This window comes from Hyla sarda, chromosome 1 (genome assembly GCF_029499605.1).
Source record: "Hyla sarda isolate aHylSar1 chromosome 1, aHylSar1.hap1, whole genome shotgun sequence".
NCBI classification, from domain to species: domain Eukaryota; kingdom Metazoa; phylum Chordata; class Amphibia; order Anura; family Hylidae; genus Hyla; species Hyla sarda.
In genome coordinates this window covers 134,897,688-134,925,108 of record NC_079189.1, presented here as the reverse complement: position 1 = coordinate 134,925,108, position 27,421 = coordinate 134,897,688, and the positions used below count along the sequence as shown (strand labels likewise).

General features: G+C 43.0%; 1 protein-coding gene across 1 annotated transcript; it reads left to right on the top strand.

Annotated features, from left to right (window-relative positions):
* The first annotated feature begins 128 nt into the window (after window positions 1-128).
* ETFDH (electron transfer flavoprotein dehydrogenase) lies at window positions 129-27,421 on the top strand. The gene is made up of 13 exons (XM_056561763.1): window positions 129-305; window positions 10,288-10,428; window positions 13,555-13,784; window positions 14,424-14,505; window positions 15,517-15,635; window positions 15,726-15,803; window positions 16,939-17,085; window positions 19,138-19,278; window positions 19,468-19,611; window positions 19,819-19,987; window positions 20,081-20,263; window positions 22,633-22,854; window positions 26,842-27,421. The coding sequence occupies exons 1-13, from the start codon at window positions 275-277 to the stop codon at window positions 27,003-27,005; spliced, it is 1,851 nt and encodes a 616-aa protein (XP_056417738.1). The 5' UTR covers window positions 129-274; the 3' UTR covers window positions 27,006-27,421.

Sequence of the window (27,421 nt, the reverse complement as noted above, 5' to 3'; positions counted from 1 at the left end):
CTGACGCGCGCCCTGTGCCGTCTATCAGCCTGCGCATTGCCTCACTGTGTCCTAGCAGTAGAGGGCGCTACTTGTCATCCTCACCACTTATGATTCTCTGATTAATGGTTTACATTGTAATACGTCCGCACTACATTTCCCGACGGGCCGTGCGGTGTGTTTGCGCAGGCGCAGTTGGTGACTTCTTGATCAGGGCAGTAGTACGTAGTTGAGATTAGATAGTGGACTGTAAGCTCTGTGCCCCGGTATAGTGACCTCATCCTCCGCTGTCACCATGATGTCTGCCTGCAGGTATACGAGGCAAGGTAAGCAGATGGCTGTCGGGCTGCTTCGTGTCCAGCAGCTGTCACTGCCCCTGTCACTGGTGAGCACTACAGATCCCAGAATGCACCACTAGCTTCTGGTTTCCGAGGCATGCTGGGACGTGTAGTGTCAGTATTTACAGCTCTGTGCAATCTGGTTACATATGAGTGCGGGGGTTACATAAGAGTGCAGGGCTGTGGAATAGTACTAGTACCCGGGCTGTGTCCTTGTCTCACCATGTCTGTGTATAGATGCGGCTCTGTCCTGCCCCCTAGTGGTCACACAATCTAGGGGAAAGGTCGCAGCATGTGTGTGCTATGTCTGCACCCTCTGTATTATAGGCGGCTGTGTTTACTGCTCTACCTCATTTATGGAGTCAGTAGAAGTTACACAAGAGCTGGGTATCCTCTCCCTCCAACCTGATCTCTGCACCTTACAGGAGACTACTACAGTCTATGTACATATAGATTATATATGATAGGGGTAGTAGTTACACAAGAGCTGGGTATCCTCTCCCTCCAACCTGATCTCTGCACCTTACAGGAGAGTATTACAGACTATGTACTTATAGATTATATATGATAGGGGTAGTAGTTACACAAGAGCTGGGTATCCTCTCACTCCAACCTGATCTCTGCACCTTACAGGAGAGTATTACAGACTATGTACTTATAGATTATATATGATAGGGGTAGTAGTTACACAAGAGCTGGGTATCCTCTCCCCTCCAACCTGATCCCTGCACCTTACAGGAGAGTATTACAGTCTATGTACATATAGATTATATATGATAGGGGTAGTAGTTACACAAGAGCTGGGTATCCTCTCCCTCCAACCTGATCTCTGCACCTTACAGGAGAGTATTACAGACTATGTACTTATAGATTATATATGATAGGGGTAGTAGTTACACAAGAGCTGGGTATCCTCTCACTCCAACCTGATCTCTGCACCTTACAGGAGAGTATTACAGACTATGTACTTATAGATTATATATGATAGGGGTAGTAGTTACACAAGAGCTGGGTATCCTCTCACTCCAACCTGATCTCTGCACCTTACAGGAGAGTATTACAGACTATGTACTTATAGATTATATATGATAGGGGTAGTAGTTACACAAGAGCTGGGTATCCTCTCCCCTCCAACCTGATCCCTGCACCTTACAGGAGAGTATTACAGTCTATGTACATATAGATTATATATGATAGGGGTAGTAGTTACACAAGAGCTGGGTATCCTCTCCCTCCAACCTGATCTCTGCACCTTACAGGAGAGTATTACAGACTATGTACATATAGATTATATATGATAGGGGTAGTAGTTACACAAGAGCTGGGTATCCTCTCCCTCCAACCTGATCTCTGCACATTACAGGAGAGTATTACAGTCTATGTACATATAGATTATATATGATAGGGGTAGTAGTTACACAAGAGCTGGGTACCCTACACTATAAAGGATAGTATTACAGTCTATGTCCATATAGATTATATATGATAGGGGTAGTAGTTACACAAGAGCTGGGTATCCTCTCCCTCCAACCTGATCTCTGCACCTTACAGGAGAGTATTGCAGTCTATGTACATATAGATTATATATGATAGGGGTAGTAGTTACACAAGAGCTGGGTACCCTACACTATAAAGGATAGTATTACAGTCTATGTCCATATAGATTATATATGATAGGGGTAGTAGTTACACAAGAGCTGGGTATCCTCTCCCTCCAACCTGATCTCTGCACATTACAGGAGAGTATTACAGTCTATGTACATATAGATTATATATGATAGGGGTAGTAGTTACACAAGAGCTGGGTACCCTACACTATAAAGGATAGTATTACAGTCTATGTCCATATAGATTATATATGATAGGGGTAGTAGTTACACAAGAGCTGGGTATCCTCTCCCTCCAACCTGATCTCTTCACCTTACAGGAGAGTATTGCAGTCTATGTACATATAGATTATATATGATAGGGGTAGTAGTTACACAAGAGCTGGGTATCCTCTCCCTCCAACCTGATCTCTGCACCTTACAGGAGAGTATTACAGACTATGTCCATATAGATTATATATGATAGGGGTAGTAGTTACACAAGAGCTGGGTATCCTGCCCCTCCAACCTGATATCTGCACCTTACAGGAGAGTATTACAGACTATGTACATATAGATTATATATGATAGGGGTAGTAGTTACACAAGAGCTGGGTATCCTCTCCCCTCCAACCTGATCTCTGCACCTTACAGGAGAGTATTACAGACTATGTACATATAGATTATATATGATAGGGGTAGTAGTTACACAAGAGCTGGGTATCCTCTCCCTCCAACCTGATCTCTGCACCTTACAGGAGAGTATTACAGACTATGTACATATAGATTATATATGATAGGGGTAGTAGTTACACAAGAGCTGGGTATCCTCTCCCCTCCAACCTGATCTCTGCACCTTACAGTAGAGTATTACAGACTATGTACATATAGATTATATATGATAGGGGTAGTAGTTACACAAGAACTGGGTATCCTCTTTCTCCAACCTGATCCCTGCACCTTACAGGAGAGTACTACAGACTATGTACATATAGATTATATATGATAGGGGTAGTAGTTACACAAGAGCTGGTTATCCTCTCCCCTCCAACCTGATCTCTGCACCTTACAGGTGAGTATTACAGTCTATGTACATATAGATTATATATGATAGGGGTAGTAGTTACACAAGAACTGGGTATCCTGCCCCCTCCAACCTTATCCCTACACCTTACAGGAGAGTATTACAGACTATGTACATATAGATTATATATGATAGGGGTAGTAGTTATACAAGAGCTGGGTATCCTCTCCCCTCCAACCTGATCTTTGCACCTTACAGGAGAGTATTACAGACTATGTACATATAGATTATATATGATAGGGGTAGTAGTTACTCAAGAGCTAGGTATCCTCTCCCTCCAACCTGATCTCTGCACCTTACAGGAGAGTATTACAGACTATGTACATATAGATTATATATGATAGGGGTAGTAGTTACACAAGAACTGGGTATCCTGCCCCTCCAACCTGATATCTGCACCTTACAGGAGAGTATTACAGACTATGTACATATAGATTATATATGATAGGGGTAGTAGTTACACAAGAGCTGGGTATCCTGCCCTTCCAACCTGATCCCTGCACTATACAGGAGAGTATTACAGACTATGTACATATAGATTATATATGATAGGGGTAGTAGTTACACAAGAACTGGGTATCCTGCCCCTTCAACCTGATATCTGCACCTTACAGGAGAGTATTACAGACTATGTACATATAGATTATATATGATAGGGGTAGTAGTTACACAAGAACTGGGTATCCTGCCCCCTCCAACCTTATCCCTACACCTTACAGGAGAGTATTACAGACTATGTACATATAGATTATATATGATAGGGGTAGTAGTTATACAAGAGCTGGGTATCCTCTCCCCTCCAACCTGATCTTTGCACCTTACAGGAGAGTATTACAGACTATGTACATATAGATTATATATGATAGGGGTAGTAGTTACTCAAGAGCTGGGTATCCTCTCCCTCCAACCTGATCTCTGCACCTTACAGGAGAGTATTACAGACTATGTACTTATAGATTATATATGATAGGGGTAGTAGTTACACAAGAACTGGGTATCCTGCCCCTCCAACCTGATATCTGCACCTTACAGGAGAGTATTACAGACTATGTACATATAGATTATATATGATAGGGGTAGTAGTTACACAAGAGCTGGGTATCCTGCCCCTCCAACCTGATATCTGCACCTTACAGGAGAGTATTACAGTCTATGTACATATAGATTATATATGATAGGGGTAGTAGTTACACAAGAGCTGGGTATCCTTCACTATACAGGATAGTATTACAGTCTATGTCCATATAGATTATATATGATAGGGGTAGTAGTTACACAAGAGCTCTATATCCTGACCCTTCCAACCTGATCTCTGCATTTTACAGGAGAGTATTACAGTCTATGTACATATAGATTATATATGATAGGGGTAGTAGTTACACAAGAACTGGGTATCCTGCCCCTCCAACCTGATATCTGCACCTTACAGGAGAGTATTACAGACTATGTACATATAGATTATATATGATAGGGGTAGTAGTTACACAAGAGCTGGGTATCCTGCCCCTCCAACCTGATCCCTGCACCTTACAGGAGAGTATTACAGACTATGTCCATATAGATTATATATGATAGGGGTAGTAGTTACACAAGAGCTGGGTATCCTGCCCTTCCAACCTGATCCCTGCACTATACAGGAGAGTATTACAGACTATGTACATATAGATTATATATGATAGGGGTAGTAGTTACACAAGAACTGGGTATCCTGCCCCTTCAACCTGATATCTGCACCTTACAGGAGAGTATTACAGACTATGTACATATAGATTATATATGATAGGGGTAGTAGTTACACAAGAACTGGGTATCCTGCCCCCTCCAACCTTATCCCTACACCTTACAGGAGAGTATTACAGACTATGTACATATAGATTATATATGATAGGGGTAGTAGTTACACAAGAGCTCTATATCCTGACCCTTCCAACCTGATCTCTGCATTTTACAGGAGAGTATTACAGTCTATGTACATATAGATTATATATGATAGGGGTAGTAGTTACACAAGAACTGGGTATCCTGCCCCTCCAACCTGATATCTGCACCTTACAGGAGAGTATTACAGACTATGTACATATAGATTATATATGATAGGGGTAGTAGTTACACAAGAGCTGGGTATCCTGCCCTTCCAACCTGATCCCTGCACTATACAGGAGAGTATTACAGACTATGTACATATAGATTATATATGATAGGGGTAGTAGTTACACAAGAACTGGGTATCCTGCCCCTTCAACCTGATATCTGCACCTTACAGGAGAGTATTACAGACTATGTACATATAGATTATATATGATAGGGGTAGTAGTTACACAAGAACTGGGTATCCTGCCCCCTCCAACCTTATCCCTACACCTTACAGGAGAGTATTACAGACTATGTACATATAGATTATATATGATAGGGGTAGTAGTTATACAAGAGCTGGGTATCCTCTCCCCTCCAACCTGATCTTTGCACCTTACAGGAGAGTATTACAGACTATGTACATATAGATTATATATGATAGGGGTAGTAGTTACTCAAGAGCTGGGTATCCTCTCCCTCCAACCTGATCTCTGCACCTTACAGGAGAGTATTACAGACTATGTACATATAGATTATATATGATAGGGGTAGTAGTTACACAAGAACTGGGTATCCTGCCCCTCCAACCTGATATCTGCACCTTACAGGAGAGTATTACAGACTATGTACATATAGATTATATATGATAGGGGTAGTAGTTACACAAGAGCTGGGTATCCTGCCCCTCCAACCTGATATCTGCACCTTACAGGAGAGTATTACAGTCTATGTACATATAGATTATATATGATAGGGGTAGTAGTTACACAAGAGCTGGGTATCCTTCACTATACAGGATAGTATTACAGTCTATGTCCATATAGATTATATATGATAGGGGTAGTAGTTACACAAGAGCTCTATATCCTGACCCTTCCAACCTGATCTCTGCATTTTACAGGAGAGTATTACAGTCTATGTACATATAGATTATATATGATAGGGGTAGTAGTTACACAAGAGCTGGGTACCCTGCACTATACAGGTAAGTATTCGTCTATGTACATATAGCTTATGAGAGCTGGGTATCCTGTGTCCCCTCTACTCTGATCTCTAGAGTACTACAGTCTATGTACATATAGATTATATATGATAGGGGTAGTAGTTACACAAGAGCTGGGTATCCTGTTTCCCCTCTACCCTGATCTCTAGAGTACTACAGTCTATGTACATATAGATTATATATGATAGGGGTAGTAGTTACACAAGAGCTGGGTATCCTCTCCCCTCCACCCTGATCTCTAGAGTACTACAGTCTATGTACATATAGATTATATATGATAGGGGTAGTAGTTACACAAGAGCTGGGTACCCTGCACTATACAGGTAAGTATTACAGTCTATGTACATATAGCTTATGAGAGCTGGGTACCCTGCACTATACAGGTAAGTATTACAGTCTATGTACATATAGCTTATGAGAGCTGGGTACCCTGCACTATACAGGTAAGTACTACAGTCTATGTACATATAGCTTATGTTTTGTATACTGGATTGATAACTATGACCCTGAACTTCTCACTGCTGAGAGATTTCTTGCAGTTGGATCCAGTGTAGACCATCCTGGGATCTAAGGCTATGTTCACACATGGTAAACTGAAGAATAACATTTTATGCAGTTTTGACAAGAAGATCACCCATCACCTCTTGATCAGATCGGATGTGGGGCACAATGCCAAAGTGCAGCAGGATGATCCCTCACAGGAACCTCCTCAGGAATGGACATTAAGTATTTAAAAAGAATACTGTGTGTCCAGAGTCACAGGTTCCTGTTCAAATGAATTGAAATTTGGTTCCTTACAGATTTTACAAGGATTTATCAGTGCAATCCGATTGAAAGGGGGAGATTTATCCACACGTGTAGAGAAAAAAAGTGTCAGTCCCACCATCACTTACTGGACTTTGTCCCTGCCTGTGCTTCAGCTTGTACAAAGATGAGCCCTGTCCAAAAGCATTCTCTTAAAGGAAATCTGTCAGTAGTGTCACCCGCATTAAACCTGTTACACAGGCTTGTAGTGCGGGTGATGCTGATTAAAATGTTACTCACATTGTGTAGATTCGCCCAGCCGTTCTGCCACAAATTGCGTTCTTCTATATATGCTAATGAGGGCCTTGGGGCATGGGCGGAGCTCTGATCCGAGCTTCGGGCACCCTGACGTCATCTTCGCCTGCGACCGCTGTGCCCGGCTCATCAATATTCATAATCCCCCCTCTCTGCTCCTTCCTCCATGTTATAGTACTGCGCATGCGCCACTTACTGTGCAACGACGTCTGCAGCTGTGAAGCCGAGGGTAACACCGCTTCTGGGAGGACAAAGTGAGCGGCGCATGCGCAGTACTATAACATGGCCGAAGGAGCAGGGAGGGGGTTTATGAATAATGATGAGCCGGGCGCAGCGGCCACCCGTCGAAGATGACGTCAGGGTGCCCGAAGCTCGAATCAGAGCTCCGCCCATGCCCCAAGGCCCTCATTAACATATATAGAAAAAAGCAATTTGTGGCGGAACAGCTGGGCGAATCTGCACAATTTGAGTACTGTTTCAATCGGCATCACCAACACTACAAGTCTGTGTAACTGGTTTAGTGCGGGTGATACTACTGACAGATTTCCTTTAAGTTCTGATATTTAGGGCCATTTTAGATGGCCCCTTCCCTTAAATGAGCACTGATCTTGTTATTGGATAAAAACTGACTCTGGGGTCTGAAAGTTGTTTTTATTCTGCCTAACAAAAAGTAAAGAAATATCTAACATAGAAGAGGGCATCAGACGAATACCATGGAAATTGACAGGCCATTTTATGTAAAGAAAAATGTACTAAAGGAGCACTCCACTGGAAAACCATTTCTTTTAAATCAACAGGTGCCAGAAAGTTAAAAAGATTTGTAAATTACTTCTATTAAAAAATCCCAATTCTTTCAGTACTTATCAGCTGCTGTATACTGCAGAGGAAGTTCTTTTCTTTTTGAATTTCCTTTCTGACTACCGTACATGCTCTTTGCTGACACCTCTGTCCATTTTAGGAATTGTCTAGAGTAGGAGAAAATCCCCATAGCAAACCTATCCTGCACTGGACAGTTCCTGACATGGACAGAGATGTCCGCAGGGAGCACTTGTGGTTAGACAGAAAAGAAAATTCAAAAAGAAAAAAGGAAATATAGTATACATCATCTAAAATGTACTGGAAGGATTGGGAATTTTTAATAGAAGTAATTTACAAATCTGTTTAACTTTCTGGCACCATTTGATTTAAAAGAAAAGGTTTTTCAGTGGAGTACCCCTTTAAGTTGTTTATAATTTTTGTTGCCTTTATTTTACATCAGGCACTAAAGTGATATTAAAGATTAGCGGAGCATCAGTATTGCTGAAGCGGCACCCATGTACTTACCACAGTATTCCCTAACAAGTGGCTCTCAAAACTACAACTCCCATTATGGCCTGACAGCCTTCAATTGTCAAAACATGGTGGGAGATGTAGTTTTGCAATAGCTAAAGAGCCACACGTTGTAAAAACAATGATTTATGAAGTGCTTCTTCTTTTGAAGGCTGGGATGTGCCCTCTTATTGACATCTAAGTGGGATTTGCTTCGTATTGTTCATATATATATATATATATATATATATATATATATATATGCTTGAAAAAAGCTCCATTGAGGGGCTGAAACGTCGCACTGTTTGACATGTGGAATAAATAGTTATTTTTTGGATATTTGGAGTGCCGCACCATTTTTGAAGTTATATATATATATATATAATTACCGTATATACTCGAATATAAGCCGAGGCCCCTAATTTCACCCCAAAAACCTAGGGAAAGTTATTCACTCGACTTTAAGCCTAGGGTGGGAAATACATCATCCCCCCCATGTCATCATCCAGACCCCCGTCATCATCCAGACCCCCGTCATCATCCAGACCCCCGTCATCATCCAGACCCCCGTCATTAACACCCCCCCCCCCCCTTCATAATCACCGCCTGTCAATCCCTTCATCAGTGGTCTTCAACCTGCGGACCTCCAGATGTTGCAAAACTACAACTCCCAGCATGCCCGGACAGCCATCGGCTGTCCGGGCATGCTGGGAGTTGTAGTTTTTAAACATCTGGAGGTCCGCAGGTTGAAGACCACTGCGGCCTTTGTCATCATCATCCAGACCCCCCTTTAGTTTTCTACTCCCCTCCCCTTGGTGGGAAGGAAGGGTGAGCTGGTCCGGGCCATCTATGCTACAGGGACCATCCGGTGGGGAGGGTTAGTCGTTCCGGGCTGTCCATCTTCACCGGGAGGCCCTCTTCTTCTCTCCGGGCCAGCCCCAGACTAGTGACGTTGCCTTGATGACGATGCACAGGGACGTTCATGCGCAGGAACGGCGTCGTCGTCAAGGCAATGTACTAGGCCGGGGCCGGCCCGGAGCGGAGAAGAGGGCATCTCGGTGAAGATGGACAGCCCAGAACGACTAAACCCTCCCCACCGGACGGTCCCTGCAGCATAGATGGCCCGGACCAGCTCACCCTTCCTTCCCACCCTTCCTTCCCACTAAAGGGGGGTCTGGATGATGATGAAGGCCGCAGTGGTCTTCAACCTGCGGACCTCCAGATGTTTCAAAACTACAACTCCCAGCATGCCCGGACAGCTGATGGCTGTCCGGGCATGCTGGGAGTTGTAGTTTTGCAACATCTGGAGGTCCGCAGGTTGAAGACCACTGAGAAGGGATTGACAGGCGGAGAGTTCACTCGAGTATAAGCCGAGGGGGGCATTTCAGCACGAAAAATCATGCTGAAAAACTCTGCTTATACTCGAGTATATCCGGTATATTATTCACAGAAGACTGGTATTAGTCACATGTCTGGTACATCAGACCCTTCTCGTCCACAATTCTTTAGTGTGATTTGGTGCCTGGTTTATATCCATTTGTGTCTGTACACATGGTAACAGAATCCTGCTGTGAGACCTGACATCACTGTAAATTGGTTATCTGTTTAATAATACACACGTATCTGGTATCGTAAGGATTGTAATAACCTTTAAGCTTTACATTTATAAAATGTATAACGTGGTTTATGATCATATGATTTTATTCAGCATTTGCCAAAAATTTTACAATAATATGTATATGTGCAAAGCATGGCACATACAACTTGTCCTGGCTCCAGGAGACACACACACACATAGGGTTAATAATAGACCATTTAAAACAAATGTTCTTTTTTTTTTTTTATGTGTCCACGCAGCACATCAATGCTTACATCACTTGACACCAATAAAGACGTGTGTGCCAGCATTCTGCATCAAGAGATGGTCGTCCTCTACTGTGCCACGAATCACCACACATTATTCCATCCACCCCCGGGACAAGGACAACAGATGGGAAGGTATTTGACTTTTCCTGGACCTTGTTTTTGTAGATCTGTGTGGTCAAGTGTTATTGAAGGGGTCATCCAGGAAAAATAATTTTTTTATCAATCAACTGGCTCCAGAAAGTTAAACAGATTTGTAAATTTCTTCTATAAAAAAAATCTTACTCCTTTCAGTACTTACGAGCTGCTGAAGTTGAGTTGTTCTTTTCTCTCTAAGTGCTCTCTGATGATCCCTGTCTCGGGAACTGTCTAGAGTAGAAGCAAATCCCCATAGTAAACCTCTTCTACTCTGTGCAGTTCCCGAGACAAGCAGAGATGTCAGCAGAGAGAACTGTTGCCAGACAGAAAAGAACATCTCAACTTCAGCAGCTGATAATTATTGGAAGGATTAATATTTTTTAATAGAAGTCATTTACAAATCTTTTTAACTTTCTGGAGCAAGTTGAGATATATATATTTGCCTGGAATACCCCTTTAATTTGTACTTTACAATATGACAACGCAGTATGTATACTAAGAAAGAGATTATCTGCTTACCCAAGAGGCCCCTCTGTGTCCTGGGCAGTGCTAGGCATCACTTTGGAAGATCACAACAAATAGAACAATTGTCTGGCGCAGATAAGGTGCAAATGTTTGTCTTTTATTATATAAAAACAATTAAGTGAGGTACAAAAAGTAACACGTTTTCAGTGTCGGCCACTCTAATTTATACCAAATAATGTATGAATAAGGGTGGCTGACACCAGAAACGTGACTTTTTGTACCTCACTGTTGATGGTTTTATAAAATAAAAGAATCGAGTATCTGCATTTTAGCTGCGCTGGACAATTGTTCTGTTTGTAATAGCGTATGTAGGACGCAGTAATGCATGAACCACCCCTGCCTGGCAGACTTCAGAAGTGTATGCACCTTAGTCTACCTTTTGCTAGATGCCTTCATTTAGATAAGGTACAAATGTCCATCCAACCCCAGGCTCTTTAAATTGGCCATTCACATTAAATAGCTGTAAGCTGGTTGTAGGTTATGGCTATCTCTGCCGACTCCATCATACACAGGCATGTTTGGCTGAGCAGAGCATATGTTTTTTAATGGAGAGTGGAGGAAAAGCCACTACCGGAATTATGATAGCAATCCTTATCTCCCCTGATATGTGCCATCAGAGGAAAGGAGTTGTCACATGTCAGGGGAGACAAGGATTGCTATCAATAGTCTAGCATTGGCTTTTCCCCCCACTCTCTAATAAGAACAATTGCATGCTCGAGAGCAGTGTTTCCCAACCAGGGTGCCTCCAGCTGTTGCAAAACTACAACTCCCAGCATGCCCGGACAGCCTTCGGCTGTCCGGGCATGCTGGGAGTTGTAGTTTTGCAACAGCTGGAGGCACCTTGGTTGGAAAACACTGCTCTAGATGTATAATGAGTGGGCTGCTTGCCTCAATAAGGATATAAAACGGATTCCCCATTACATAGGGGTCTTCCGCCATAACATGTTTTACGCAGCAAGCAGAGCAGGGTTATTGGTAGGAGTGCTTCTCAGTGTCTAGTCATTTGGTGAAGCATTATATAATACTGAAAAATCAGAAAAAGCATCTAGCCAAGGTTTGTAAGTGTTAAAGTGTACCCGTCAGATCCCAAAATTAAATTTTTTTAATATATCGCTCAGTACCTAATCCTGACCATGTACATCTAATTTTTATGTGTCTAGCACCTTTATTTATTTTTTTATTACACTTTTAGTTTAGCTCACTAGTCTGAATACCTCTCAAAGGAAGGGGGTGTGGCCTCACTGTGCAGGTCTCCACCCCCTCCCTCAGTATACTGTCTGCTCACATCTCCCCTAGGATTAGCAAAACTACAACTCCCAGCTTGTCCTCACTGACAGTAGCGGGACACAAGCTGACACTGGGAGGATATTCCCTCCAGCGGTGAGCCCTGCACTCACAGCTGTCAATCAAGGAAGTGTGTCCATGACATAGGTGATAATGCATGGACACAGCAGGACTAGTATGTGTCCAAGCAGGCAGGGGGGGGGGGGGGGGGCAGTTGTTTGACTGGCTATTTCAGTATGAAATACTGAAAAATTTCCAATGAAATCCATTCCAAAACCTATTGGTTTTACATGCTTTACAACATATCAAAAGTATTTGTATCTGACAGTGCCCATTTAAGGTCACACATTTCTGTGTGTTACAGAAAATATTTATTACATTTAGGTAATATTTATTCCATAATAATAAGTAATTGTTTTAGGCTCCTTTCACACTATACTGTTGCTCCATTTTAAAGACCTGTTACAATGTCCCATTTAGAAAACCATTAAAGGGGTATTCCAGGAAAAAAAAGTTTTTCGTTTAGTTTTTTTTTTATCAACTGGCACCGGAAAGTAAAACAGATTTGTAAATTACTTCTATTAAAAAATCTTAATCCTTCCAATAATTATTAACTGCTGAAGTTGAGTTGATCTTTTCTGTCAGGCAACAGTGCTCTCTGCTGACATCTCTGCTTGTCTCGGGAACTGCACAGAGTAGAAGAGGTTTGCTATGGGGATTTGCTTCTACTCTGGACAGTTCCCGAAACAGGTGTCATCAGAGAGCACTTAGACAGAAAATAACAACTCAACTTCAGCAGCCCATAAGTACTGAAAGGATAAAAAAAAATAATAGAAGTAATTTACAAATCTGTTTTACTTTCTGGAACCAGTTGATAGAGATATATATATATATATATATATATATATATATATATGTATGTATGTGTGTGTGTGTGTATATATATATATATATATATATATATATATGTGTGTGTATTTTTCCTGGATAACCCCTTTAAAAATGTCCGTTAAATAAATCCCATTCAAGTCTATGGTATTTTTTGATTATCCGTTCGGGTGAGAACGGATAATCAAAAAATCCCATAGATTTGAATGGGATTTTTTAACGGACCTTTTTAAGGGTTTTCTAAACGGGACATTGTAACAGATCTTTAAAACGGAGCAACACTATAGTGTGAAAGGAGCCTTAGATGGTTGACCTTCTCTGAAAATTCTATTGAGGTTCTGTTTATCTATTTATTTATTTTGTAAAAAGATGCAAATGACAAAGTGCTCGAAGTCCAATATAATGGTTGACTTTCTGTCATGCAAGGTGTCAATATGGAGAGGTTCGCAGAGGAAGCTGATGTGGTAGTGGTTGGCGGTGGCCCTGCAGGGCTCTCTGCAGCCATACGGTTAAAGCAACTTGCGGCTGAGCATGATAAGGAACTGCGTGTTTGCTTAGTAGAAAAGGCATCCCAGATCGGGGCACACACCCTCTCTGGGGCCTGTGTGGAGCCAAGAGCCCTGGAGGAGCTGTTCCCTGACTGGAAGGAACGTGGGGTATGTACTTGTATATACATTTATTGTATTGACTATGAAAGTAAACTGATAACCCCATTAATATGTAATGTCAGGGGGCTTACGGGAAGAAGATAGAGGTGGTCCTTTGCAGAATGTAGGGAGACACACATTCTTACTACTACCCAGTCTATTAGCGAAAATAATGAATCCCTATGATGATAGATCATATACGGATTAGAAAACCACCATTGGAAGCTGCCATTCTGTAGGTTATCCAGGAGGAAGAATTATGTTAAGGTTTTGTTAAGATTCTACTGGATGTTCACAGGTCATACAATGTACATTCATCATCTGTCACAAATAGACATTTTCTTAGTTTCTGCATGTGTTCTGCCTGATATGATTTTTACCAAGATGACAACAGGTCCCACTGTGATGTCCTGTATTTTAAAAGCAAGTAAAGGTGGCACAACAGTTGGCAATGCCACTTGGCAAAAAAGTAGCTACTCTATAAGTCAGTGTCCAACCATTAAAGGGGATAATCAGGAATTAAAAAACAGAGCTAATTTCTTCCATACAGCACCACATATGTCTTAGGGTTGTGTGTGGTATTACAACATGGTCCATGATGGATTGGGGCTAATATTACTCACAAAATGAATTTCTATTTACTCACAGGCCCCACTGCACACGAAGGTGACTGGCGATAAGTTTGGAATCCTGACAGAAAAACATAGAATACCCGTGCCTATACTCCCTGGTAAGTGGTGTGTGTATATATGTGTGTGTGTGTGTGTGTATATATACAATCCCTGTGAGCTTTCCTACAAGACACACATTTATTTCCATCGGTGCCACACCTTCAGGAAAGACAAGGCTGTGTAAATCTATGGCCGAACAAAGTCCATAAAAGGTCAGGTGTGACTGTAGATGACTGCAAAATCCCCTTGTAGGGTCCCCAAAATGCCTTTTGTTGCCTATCTTTCCATGACTGTTTTTATGTGGGCATTTTACAGCTTCCAAAAAAAAAAAAACGTCCAGTCCTGGCAGCATTAACCCCACAGATGCCGTAATCAGTCCTGATCACGGCATCTATGGTGTTGACAGGGGGAGGGTGCTTCCCCTGTTCACCAACAGCGGCGCCGCTATACGATCATGGGTCGCCGTTGGTTGCTATGTCCAATAATGTCCGCCTGCCTGCTACGGTAGCCTGTGAGATCCAGAAAAAAAAAAAGGTTTTCAATAAAAATGTGAAGTGTTAAAAAAAAATATATAAATAAAAAAAAACTTTCCCAATAAAAGCCCTGTATTATCATCAAAACAAAAACACAAATCATATACATACTAGGTATTGCCACTTCCGTAATGACGTGTACTATAGAGCTATAATGTAAATTATCCTGCACAATGAAAAAAACTAATCTCAGAGTCGCTCCACTCAGAAAAAGCATTCTAAAGTTATTACTAGAGATGAGCAAATTCGATTCGTCACGAACTTCTCGGCTCGGCAGTTGATGACTTTTCCTGCATAAATTAGTTCAGCTTTCAGGTGCTCCGGTGGGCTGGAAAAGGTGGATACAGTCCTAGGAGACTCTTTCCTAGGACTGTATCCACCTTTTCCAGCCCACCGGAGCACCTGAAAGCTGAACTAATTTACGCAGGATAAGTCATCAACTGCCGAGCCGAGAAGTTCGTGACGAATCGAATTTACTGTAAGTTCGCTCATCTCTAGTGCCAGAGATTTGATGATCTTTTCTTTGTGTATATATAGGACTTCCAATGAATAATCATGGCAACTATATCGTAAGGCTTGGGCACCTTGTCAGCTGGCTTGGTGAGCAGGCGGAGGCTTTGGGTGTTGAAATCTACCCTGGATATGCGGCAGCAGATGTATGTTTGTCACTTTTTATAGCACCTTATATTTTCTCCTGTAATATAATATTTCTAATTAAACAGGTACAATTATATGCTCTATTTTAGGTACTTTTCCATGAAGATGGTAGTGTTAAAGGAATAGCAACAAATGATGTTGGCATTCACAAAGATGGCTCCCCAAAGGTAACACTGAGGAAGTATTTTGCACAAACAATTTATTCCATAAATAACAAAAGATATGGGGGAGATTTATCAAAAACCTGTCCAGAAGTAAAGTTGTTGAGTTGTCCATAGCAACCAATCAGATTGCTTCTTTCATTTCTAAAAAGGCCTCTGAAAAATGAAAGAAGCGATCTGATTGGTTGCTATGGGCAACTCAGCAACTTTTCCTCCGGACAAGTTTTGATAAATCTCCCCCATGGAGTATGGATCTTGGTAAAACCTACCGTATCTTTCGCCCTATAGGACGCTCCGGCATATAAGACGCACCCAATTTTAAAGGAGGAAAATCTAGAATACAATGTAAAGTATAGGACAGTGATCTTCAACCAGTGGACCTCCAGATGTTGCAAAACTACAACTCCCAGCATGCCCGGACAGCCGTTGGCTGTCCGGGCATGCTGGGAGTTGTAGTTTTGCAACATCTGGAGGTCCGCAAGTTGAAGACCACTGGTATAGGAGGTAATACTCACGTGTCCCCGCCGCTCCGGACCCGTCACTGCTGCAATGAATGTCGCTCCATCGCTGTCGCCGTGTCCCCGTCGCACCGTAACGTCTTTGCTGCCCAGTATCCTTGCTCTCCGTCGTCGCCATCACGTCGCTACGCACGCCGCTTCTATTTGATGACGGGACGGAATGCACGACGAAGTGATGGCGACGAAGGAGAGCGCCGGCCATGCAGGGGATCCCGGCACGGAGCAGACACCAAGGAGGCAGGTAAGGTCCCTCCCGGTGCAGCCGGGTTAGTTTCACTTTCGCTTCAGACGCGGCGGTCAGGTTTGATCGCCACGTCTGAAGAGTTAATACAGGGCATCACCGCGATCGGTGATGTCCTGTATTAGCTGCGGGTCCCGGCCATTGATTGCCGCTGGGACCGCCGCGATTGGACAGGGTTTTAATGTGTATTCGCCGTATAAGACAAACCAACTCCCCCCCCCCCCCCTGCCCCCCCCCCCCCCCCCCCCCCCCCCCCCAGTTTTGGGGAAGAAAAAGTGCATCTTATACGGCGAAAAATACGGTAACTGCTAGTTAGAAAATGTGGTTCTTGCTTGACTCTTCTGTCCTTCAGTAGAACATCACGTGTGCTTTATTCCTATAGTCCACATTTGAACGTGGCCTGGAGCTGCATGCCAAGGTGACCATCTTTGGAGAGGGCTGCCATGGGCATCTTGCCAAGCAGTTGTACAAGACATTTAATCTTCGCGAGAACTGTGAACCACAGACCTACGCCATTGGGCTGAAGGAGGTAAAGTTGTTGTTGGTTGTGTGCCACGGGTTACCTGCTCTAGTAAGGTGTACTTAATGGCAGAAATTGTGGTAGACTTTGAAAAAGATTAGTTGAGAGGAATTTGCTAATACTGTCTGAAATAGTCACTGTCAGATATAAACACTTTTTATATGTTGTACATCTTGGCAATACAGTAGTTTTTCTAATACATTTTTATAAATTTATTTTTATAAATTTTTCACATTTTATTAAAGAAAACTGCCATTGAAAATCCCACCACAAGGGTCCCCATACCTCCTGGGACACTCATGAGTCCCACAGCAGCGTCAGCGTGTCCAAGGATCATGGACATGAGATGGCTGATTGACAAGGCTGCAGGAGGAACACAGTCTGCAGAAACACTGCTGGAACACAGAGTTTTACTAAACATGTGCCTCCAGCTGTTCCAAAACTACAACTCCAAGCACCTGGACAGTCAAAGGATGTCTGGGCATGCTGGGAGTTGTAGTTTTGCAAAAGCTGTAGGCACACATCTGAAAACAACACTGCTGCAAAAAAGAGTTATTTAAACACTGTACCTCCAACTATTCCAAAACTACAAGTCCCAGCATTACAGGACTGCCTAAGGATGATACACATGAATGACATAGTAACCTATATAAAATGTATGCATAACAAACAAATGTACTTTTAGCACCAAACCTTTGCACTAATTTAGGAAGATGTAAGTTATACACTCACCATATTGTCTTTGGTGGTAGAGTACAGGCAATCTACATTAATCATTGTGTGTGTGTATATAGCATAAAACCAGAGAGGAAGGGGTTACAGAGCAGGACTGCAAGACTCTCTCCCCCGAGTGCAGTGAGTCAGCAGAGTGAGTGAGGGGGAGGAGTCATCACAGTGCAGGCAAGAAATGGACACACCCTTTCCCTTCCTCCCTTTGGGAAGACGGAAAAGACATTCAACAGCTGTAATGCACAATTTTTTGTGAAATATTGGTGATAGATAAATCTTTTTCTTTTTGTGGGATCTGACAGGTACGCTTTAATTTTTAGACGGTGGAGATGCATCGGATTTATCACAGTGGGTCAAGCTGGTTGATAAACCTGGCATATCTGTAGGCTGTCTAGTCCAAGTTAAGAATAACTCTAATATCAGCCTACTTTACACCAGGGTCATGTACCAAAATTTTGATGCATTGTTGGCTCGTTTAGACTATGCCCTTTAGAGCGCCTTATCCAATGAGACGAAAGGTGTCTAAAACTCATAATAAATGTGGCGCAAGTCATGTCAATCATTTTTGGCACAAGTTTTTATCATATTTTTGCCTTAATGTCAGAATGCTAAGTAGATCTATGTAAGATCATATACTATATTGGCAAAAAGGTTATTTAAAGGGATACTCCGTCCCTAGACATCTTATCCCCTATCCAAAGGATAGGGGCTCTGTGCAGTGAGGACAAGCGGGGCTCTGTGCAGTGAGGACAAGCGGGGCTCTGTGCAGTGAGGACAAGCGGGGCTCTGTGCAGGGAGGACAAGCGGGGCTCTGTGCAGGGAGGACAAGCGGGGCTCTGTGCAGGGAGGACAAGCGGGGCTCTGTGCAGGGAGGACAAGCGGGGCTCTGTGCAGGGAGGACAAGCGGGGCTCTGTGCAGGGAGGACAAGCGGGGCTCTGTGCAGGGAGGACAAGCGGGGCTCTGTGCAGGGAGCACAAGCGGGGCTCTGTGCAGGGAGGACAAGCGGGGCTCTGTGCACTGAAGACAAGCGGGGCTCTGTGCACTGAAGACAAGCGGGGCTCTGTGCACTGAAGACAAGCGGGGCTCTGTGCACTGAAGACAAGCGGGGCTCTGTGCACTGAAGACAAGCGGGGCTCTGTGCAGTGAGGACAAGCAGGGCTCTATGCTATTTCAGCCAATAAAATGTCAGGAAGGCAATGATAAATCTCCCCGTGTGTTTTCTGGTAATTGTATGTCTTATTTTTGTTTTATTACTGTAATAATTTTTGCTCATTGCATCACTCCAGTAGAGTGCACTGGGTGGATTAACATATGGTAATTTTTTCACTCAGCTATGGCTCATCGATGAGAAGAAGTGGCAGCCGGGTCTTGTAGAGCACACTGTGGGTTGGCCTTTGGATAGACACACTTATGGTGGATCATTCCTTTATCACCTCAATGAGGGAGAACCACTTGTAGCTCTTGGATTTGTGGTAAGTCTAAGAATGATACATCAAAGGAAACAGTTTGTTTGGAATTGGTATGCCACCAAATTGACCACCACGGTCTATAGACTAGAGCACCCATGGAAAACTATCCTCCTTCGGTAATAATAGACTTTGTAAATGTCTAAACTTTTATACAACGATTCCTTTGGCTGTAAACGTGTTGTTTTATTGCAGATTGGTTTAGATTATCAGAACCCATACATAAACCCATTCAGAGAGTTCCAGAGGTGGAAACATCATCCGTCTGTGTGTCCGACACTGGAAGGTGGAACTCGAATTGCTTATGGAGCACGAGCACTAAATGAAGGGGGTTTTCAGGTACCATACCTCTTTATGCTGCTATTACACAACGTTTATCTGCTGTACCATACCTATGCTTTAGGGGTGGGGAACCTTTCTTTTCCTCTACCAAGGGCCATTTGGATATTTATTTGATCTAATATTGAGGCATTATTGGAATTTCTTTATCCTTTAGCATCAGGAAGTGTCTTTCTACTCACTTATAAAATGTTACGTTGTTTTCAGTCCTTGCCAAAGCTGGCGTTCCCTGGAGGTGTATTGGTTGGATGCAGCCCTGGCTTGTTGAATGTACCAAAGATTAAAGGCACTCACACAGCAATGAAAAGTGGGATCCTTGCAGCGGAATCAATCTTTAAGCAGCTAACTGATGAAAACCTCCAGTCAAGTACTCAAGGTATCTAGTACATTTTATTGTTGCAGTAATGTATCCTCTCATATGTGCACAATCTCATAAATGCATTATTTCAACCTTGAAACCTGTATTTAGGTCTCAGTGTTACAGAGTATGAAGAAAACTTAAAAAAATCGTGGGTGTGGAAAGAGCTTTATAGCGTAAGGAATATCAGACCTTCCTGCCATGGACCCCTGGGATTGTATGGTGGCATGATATACACCGGTCTCTTCTACTGGATACTTAGGGGAATGGAGCCTTGGACATTGAAGCATAAAGGTACCTGTGTGATCTATGCAGTTCACTATTGATTACTGTAGGCAATGGATCATACTGGAGTGAAATAAATATAATGTATAAATGTATTAATTCATACACTATTTCTGATTTGTCAAGTAAGGCTCGTGAGTCTGTACCCCTTGTCCCATTTGCTTCAATGTACATACAACAATTGAGCCATAATTATGAAATCTAATAACCTTTTTCTTAAACTATCGCTGACATAAAAAAAAAATAACTTTTGACATGTCAGAGGCACGTCAAAAGTTTTAACTGGTCGGTGTAAGCAACAAAACAAGTGGGAAGAAGCACACGGGGGCATAGTTCACTTTCCAACTCAAAGCGATCCATGTCCTACTTCACAGGACAGCCCCATGGAAGACTTATAAAGGGGCCGTCCAGTGAAGCAAAATGAAGATACTGCACGCTTCCGGCTCTTTCTAAAGCTTGTGGGGGTATCAGCATTGAGACTTCAACTTATCATAGCTTTTGACGTGTCTCTGTAATTTGTCCCAAATTTTTTTTTTTTTAAATGACGGACACTTTGAAGTCTAATCCCAGTTCTAAAAATAAGTGATGGTCTTGTATCAAAGATATCCATGCCAGTCAGCAAGCCTCTGCTGTGAAGCACATGCTATATTAAAGGGGTATTCCGGGCTAAAACATTTTATTCCCTATCCAAAGGATAGGGGATAAGATGTCTGATCGCGGGGGGCCCGCTGCTGAGGACCCCCGAGCTCCCCCCTGCAGCACTCGCATTCTATGCCGGTGCTGAATCTCCAGTTTCAGAAACCTCCGGGACTGGGGACATGACGTCACGCCACGCCCCCTCCTTTCATGTCTATGGTAGGGGGTGTGATTGCCATCACGACCCCTCCCATAGAGGTTTCCGAAACTGGAGATTCAGCACCCGCATTGGTGCTGCAGGGAGATTGGGGGGGGTCTTCATATTCGCTCCAGGTGAGCGGCCATTACTAAAGGGCCAGCAAAGCCCTTCCCTCTACCTTATTACCTACAGGGTCTAAGTGGTAATACACTTTTAATATGGAATGGGTTAATGGGTGTTTTTTTTTTTTTACTTTTATTACTTTTTTTTTTTTTTTTTTAAATACACGTTATTAGGAGGAATCATTAGATTCCTCATGCAGATCAATGCAGTTCTATTGAACTCCATTGATCTTTGTTCATTTGGTAACAAAGATCAATGGTTCATCTGCTCAAGGCAGGCTCAATCAAATGCAGATTCACAGGGGCAGCTATGAATGCAGAGGTGAGCCCTCCGGCTACCTCTACAGTGGATCACGCCACTGCAGGGGGACAATCCACCCCACTAGACCACTAGGAATGGTTAACAGGTCCCTTTAGATTCCACTGTCAACTTTGATAGCGGCGATCTAAAGGGTTAATAGCCAGACCAGGCCATTAGCGGCAGCCCCCGGCTACTGAAATCAGCCGGGGGCTGCCGGGTACGGAGCAGGCTCCAGACTCCGGTGTGATGTGCAGACTTGCGTCCCATGCAAGTCTGCTTCTGCTCCTCCCGTCCGTCTGCACCTCACGTTGGCGTGATAAAAATAAAGGGGAAGTCGGTCCGGGCCTGCTTGCCCGATACAGGGCTAAATGCATGAAAAATTCACCTGCCCGGAACTACATTTCCCGGGCATCGGGCGATAGGATTTCCACATCCCTGAACCTTATGATGTGACTTTCATCCATTTCATATTCCTGTCATTGTTCGCTTTAAAAATATAAATCAAAATAAACATACAGTTTAAAAAAAAGTGGACCTTTAGTTAAGGTTGGTTTCACATAAGGGTGTTACACGCCTATTTTTACAAATGCAGGGCCTGGCCTGGCCAGGGGTCTGTTAACCCAAACTAAGAGCTGTCAGTTCGGGCCATCAGACCCACTGTCAGGCTGGGACTTACGTTGGGAAGGCCATGTTTACACGCTGGAATGTCCACGCTGAGAATCTCCGTGCAGACATTCCGGAGAGTGCTAGTGCTAGTGAGCATTCCGTGCAGTCTCCGCACAAAGAATGAATGTGTTCATTCTTTGTGCGGACACGGAAATCGGAATTTCAATGCTGGAAACATCTGGCACGGAAATTCTGCCGTGTGCACAGAGCAGCAGAATCCTGTTGAATTAAACGGAACTCTGCGGGCGTGGAATCTCCATGCCGGATTCCAATGCGGACTCCGGTACAGAAATTCCAACGTGTGAACATGGCCTAATAGACATGCAAAAATACCCATTTAACACCCTTAAATCCGGCCTTATGTTGCTTTCATTGGACAACCTGCTATATTTTGTTGTATTCTTATTCTAGTTACACAGAATGCTAGATTAACAATGTCATATTTTTCCAATAGGTTTGGATAGTGACCAGCTAAAACCAGCCAAGGACTGCACACCCATTGAGTACCCCAAACCTGATGGCAAGATCAGTTTTGATCTCCTCTCATCTGTGGCTCTAAGTGGTACGAACCATGAACATGACCAGCCAGCACATCTAACATTACGTGATGACAGTATACCAGTCAACAGGAACCTGGCTATATATGATGGCCCAGAGCAAAGATTCTGCCCAGCAGGTGAGTGGTCTAATGGTGCTACACTTCTCACTACTGTTCTGTTACAAAGGGAAAGGTGATGTTTATCTTGGCACACTGCGTCCTAGACAGACTGCTTATGAAACATGGCTGTTGTATATGTACATTTATACAAAGGGGACATGTCTGATGCAATCATTCAGGAACTTTTGCGCAATTCTCATAAAAAAATAAATACATAAATAAAAAATAACCCCAAAACTTGTTGAAATCAAAATTCTATAAAGGAATTGCTAATTATCATATAAGGGAAAATCCTAGGGGTTTTGGTGTGTTTTTCTTCCCTTTTTTTTGTTGTTCTTTTTTTGTAAATTCACATGTGCTTATTTTTCGATACAATTCTTGGTCTGATAATGGTTACATATGAATTAGTACACCTGGAAGCATAGTTGGTTACAGGAATACAAGAGGACCTGTCAGTTAGTTTCATGTAGCCCAAAGCTGACAATGCTGTAGAAGGGAATTTATTAGTGCTGTGTATTTTGTGCAAAAATTTTATGCACAAAAATATGCAACTTTTTCTCCTTTTTAACTCTGCCTGCTCCAGTTTTTCAAAACATGTGGAAAATTTAGCATAAGTTATACCAAAAATCAGTCCCATAGATTAAGTCAATTTCTAAGTCTATTAAACAACAACCTTGGGGATATGCATCCCCTCAGGGAAACCCTGAATAGAGACCCTCTGCGGTCTAAAACTTAACTTTTAATAATTTCAAATAATAATTTTTTGTGTGCTCAAAATTTCCACTAAGTGGCAGTGTATGCTAAAATTACAGTCCCTATTTGTAATGATTTTTATTGCATACTATGCATGGATGAACCTGATCACGGGGCTCTGTTTGCAGCGCTCTGCTCTGACACAGTCTACAGACGTAGTGTCACAGTGTACCGTGATCCATCCATATTTGCATGGGGACTGAGCTAAAATCTCCTCCTCTGGCTCAACGTTTCGCTAGGTAGACCTAGCTTTTTCAAGAGTATGAAAAAGCTAGGTCTACCTAGCGAAACGTTGAGCCAGAGGAGGAGATTTTAGCTCAGTCCCCATGCAAATATGGATGGATCACGGTACACTGTGATCTGTAGACGGTGTCAGAGCAGAGCGCTGCAAACAGAGCCCCGTGATCAGGTTCATCCATGCATAGTATGCAATAAAAATCATTACAAATAGGGACTGTAATTTTAGCATACACTGCCACTTAGTGGAAATTTTGAGCACACAAAAAATTATTATTTGAAATTATTAAAAGTTAAGTTTTAGACCGCAGAGGGTCTCTATTCAGGGTTTCCCTGAGGGGATGCATATCCCCAAGGTTGTTGTTTAATATATAAGGGCCCGTAGACCCTCTAGGGGGTATTTGTCAATTTAATTTCTAAGTCTGGCGCAAGGTGAGAGATGCGCCAGGCTTGTGCCTTTTAATACACCTGCTGCATGTTATGCCAGCCTTCATTTACCTAAAGGGGTACTCCAGTGGAAAACCTTTTTTATTTATTTATTTTTTAATCGGTGCGGTGGGGGCGAGGCATTATCGGATTATTGGCAAGGTAATTGCCGATACCGATAATGCCCAAAATCATGATTATCAGCCGATAATATTGGCCAAACCGATAATCGGTCGATCCCTACTGGAAGGATTAAGATTTTTTTAATAGAAGTAATTTACAAATATGTTTAACTTTCTGGCATCAGTTGAGTAAAAAAAAAAAAAAATTTTCCACTGGAGTACTCCGCTGCTCAACGTTTGGAACAAACTGCTCCGAACGCTGGAGCCGGCACCGGGAGCTTGTGATGTCATAGCCCCGCCCCCTCAATGCAAGTCTATGGGAGGGGGCGTGACGGCTGTCTCGTCCCCTCCCATTGACTTGCATTGAGAGGGTGGGACATTATGTAATGAGGGGCGGGGCTATGACGTCACAAGCTCCCGACTCCAGCGTTCGGAACAGTTGGTTCCAAACTCTGAGCAGCAGAGTACCCCTTTAAGACTAGCGGTTGGGAATGGGGCTTTGAGATACCAGTCCCAGCTAGTTTCTTCTTGCCCACACCAACAGCTTAGATTGATATATCTATCTTAAAATACTAGATTCACACACACAATAAATAAAGGATAGGGGTAGCTAAGTAAACTATTTTGGAATAAAAAATCCTTGTACATTATCTTCTAGGACCCCTATAAAAAGGGAGATGTGGGGTTTTAGACTTTAAAAAGGTTGCCCCACATTGTTGGGAGGCTTTTGTATTCACAGACATGCGCAGGATTTGAAGTTGCAGAGTTTCATGTAATGTAAATGACTGACCACAGCTTCAAACCCTTTGCATTAAAGGGGTTATCCAGGAAAAAACTTTTTTTTATATATCAACTGGCTCCAGAAAGTTAAACAGATTTGTAAATTAAGCCACTAGAGAGGGAGAGAGCACACCGTGCAGCTTAAGCATGCAGATATACGATACCACTGGTATACATTGGCAGCCTCCGGACCCGATAAGTAACGACGCAGCACCTGCGGGGTGCACACACTAGATAAAGTATCAGACAATACAATGAAAGAGAGTAGCGTGCACTCACCGCGGGTAAACAGCTGCAGGCCCGAGGTCCGGGATCACTGCGGCATAGACAAAGACGGTAAGGGGCGCTCAGAGGCTACGCCGGCTGTTTCGGACGTAGGAACGTCCCTCTTCCGGCCTTGGAGGCCGGAAGAAGGACGTTCCTACGTCCGAAACAGCCGGCATAGCCTCTGAGCACCCCTTACTGTCTTCGTCTATGCCGCGGTGATCCCGGACCTTGGGCCTGCAGCTGTTTACCCGCGGTGAGTGCACGCTACTCTCTTTCATTGTAAGATTTGTAAATTACTTCTATTAAAAAATCTTAATCCTTTCAGTACTTATTAGCTTCTGAAGTTAAGGTTGTTCTTTTCTGTCTAAATCCTCTCTGATGACACCTGTCTCAGGAAACGCCCTGTTTAGAAGCAAATCCCCATAGCAAACCTCTTCTAAACTGGGCGTTTCCCGAGACAGGTGTCATCAGAGAGGATTTAGACAGAAAAGAACAATCTTAACTTCAGAAGCTCATAAGTACTGAAAGGATTAAGATTTTTTAATAGAAGTCATTTACAAATCTGTTTAACTTTCTGGAGCCAGTTGATATATATAAAAAAGTTTTTTCCTGGAATACCCCTTTAAATATGTGCAGGAGGAGTTTTTTTAGGAAAATATAAAACTTTCTTTACTGCCTCCCTGTGCATTAAAGAGGTTTACCAGGACTTTCATTAAAGGCCTATTCACAGGATAGGCCATCAATAGCTGATCAGCCCCTTATACTATACAGTGAATGAGGCCAGAGGCCCTGTGCTGTTTGTTTTATAGTGGTGGCGCCATTGAAGTGAGTGATCCTGTGTATAGGCCATCAATCTTACATTCCCAGAAAACTCCTTTAGGGTAGGGTCACACGGAATGGATCTGCAGCTGATGACGGACCCTACAGTGTATCTCCAGCAGTGCCTGCTCGTAGCAGCTACATATACGCTCGTGTGCGCCGTATACTTGCGCGCACATTGCGGCTGCTCTTGGCCTAGCTCAGGGAGCAGCTGGAGTGCCCGCGATGTCTGCAAGTACACTGAGCATGCGCTCGGCAACTCAAAGATCGCTGTGTGTCTGCTCTTAGCGGTGGATTGCTACTACGAGCAGGCACAGCTGGAGGAACACTGTAAGGTCTGTCGTTGGCAGATCTGCAGCATAAAATATGCTGTGGATCTGTTCCGTGTGACCCTACCCTAAATCACACGAGCATATGCTTACTTCCACTGCTCCACTGTCAGATATTTCAGTCCTAATCTTGCTCAGCTGACTTTCTTAGGATAAAATCCAGCACCTAAACTAAACAAAGATAATCTGTTCTCTGATACATATACTGTCTGCCTGACTTTTACCGTGAAGCATTGGGATGTAAATTTCAGTAAACTCTTTCTTGCTTTCAGGTGTTTATGAATATGTTCCTCTAGAATCAGGTGAAGGGTCCCGGTTGCAGATCAATGCTCAGAACTGTGTGCACTGTAAGACCTGTGATATTAAAGATCCAAGTCAGAACATTAACTGGGTTGTACCCGAAGGTGGTGGTGGACCTGCCTACAATGGACTATGAGTAACCCTGCAGAGCAGTGTTTCCTTATTCAGGACTAATACCAACCACTGACACCAGAATGGCAAATACTTTCAGGTTTTAATGTAATGTGAGACCAGGGCTGTGGAGTTCCACTATTGCTGGTGGGATTGCACTAACACTAATATAGAACAGCCATCTGATTGCTGCTTTGGAAAATGGTTTATTGTGCCAGTGAATTGCCTTACTGTATCTGGTGGAATGAAAGACTGCTACGAGGCTATGGACATTGCCTTATTTATGCATATAATGGAAAAGAAAAGCTTTGTATGTTCCACATTTTTATGTGAATAAGAAAAACATTTTTACAAAGTTTATTTTCTGTTTTTAATGCATGGATCACTTTACATGAAGTCGTCACATTAACAAAACTACATCCACCCTTTTTATTTTTAAAG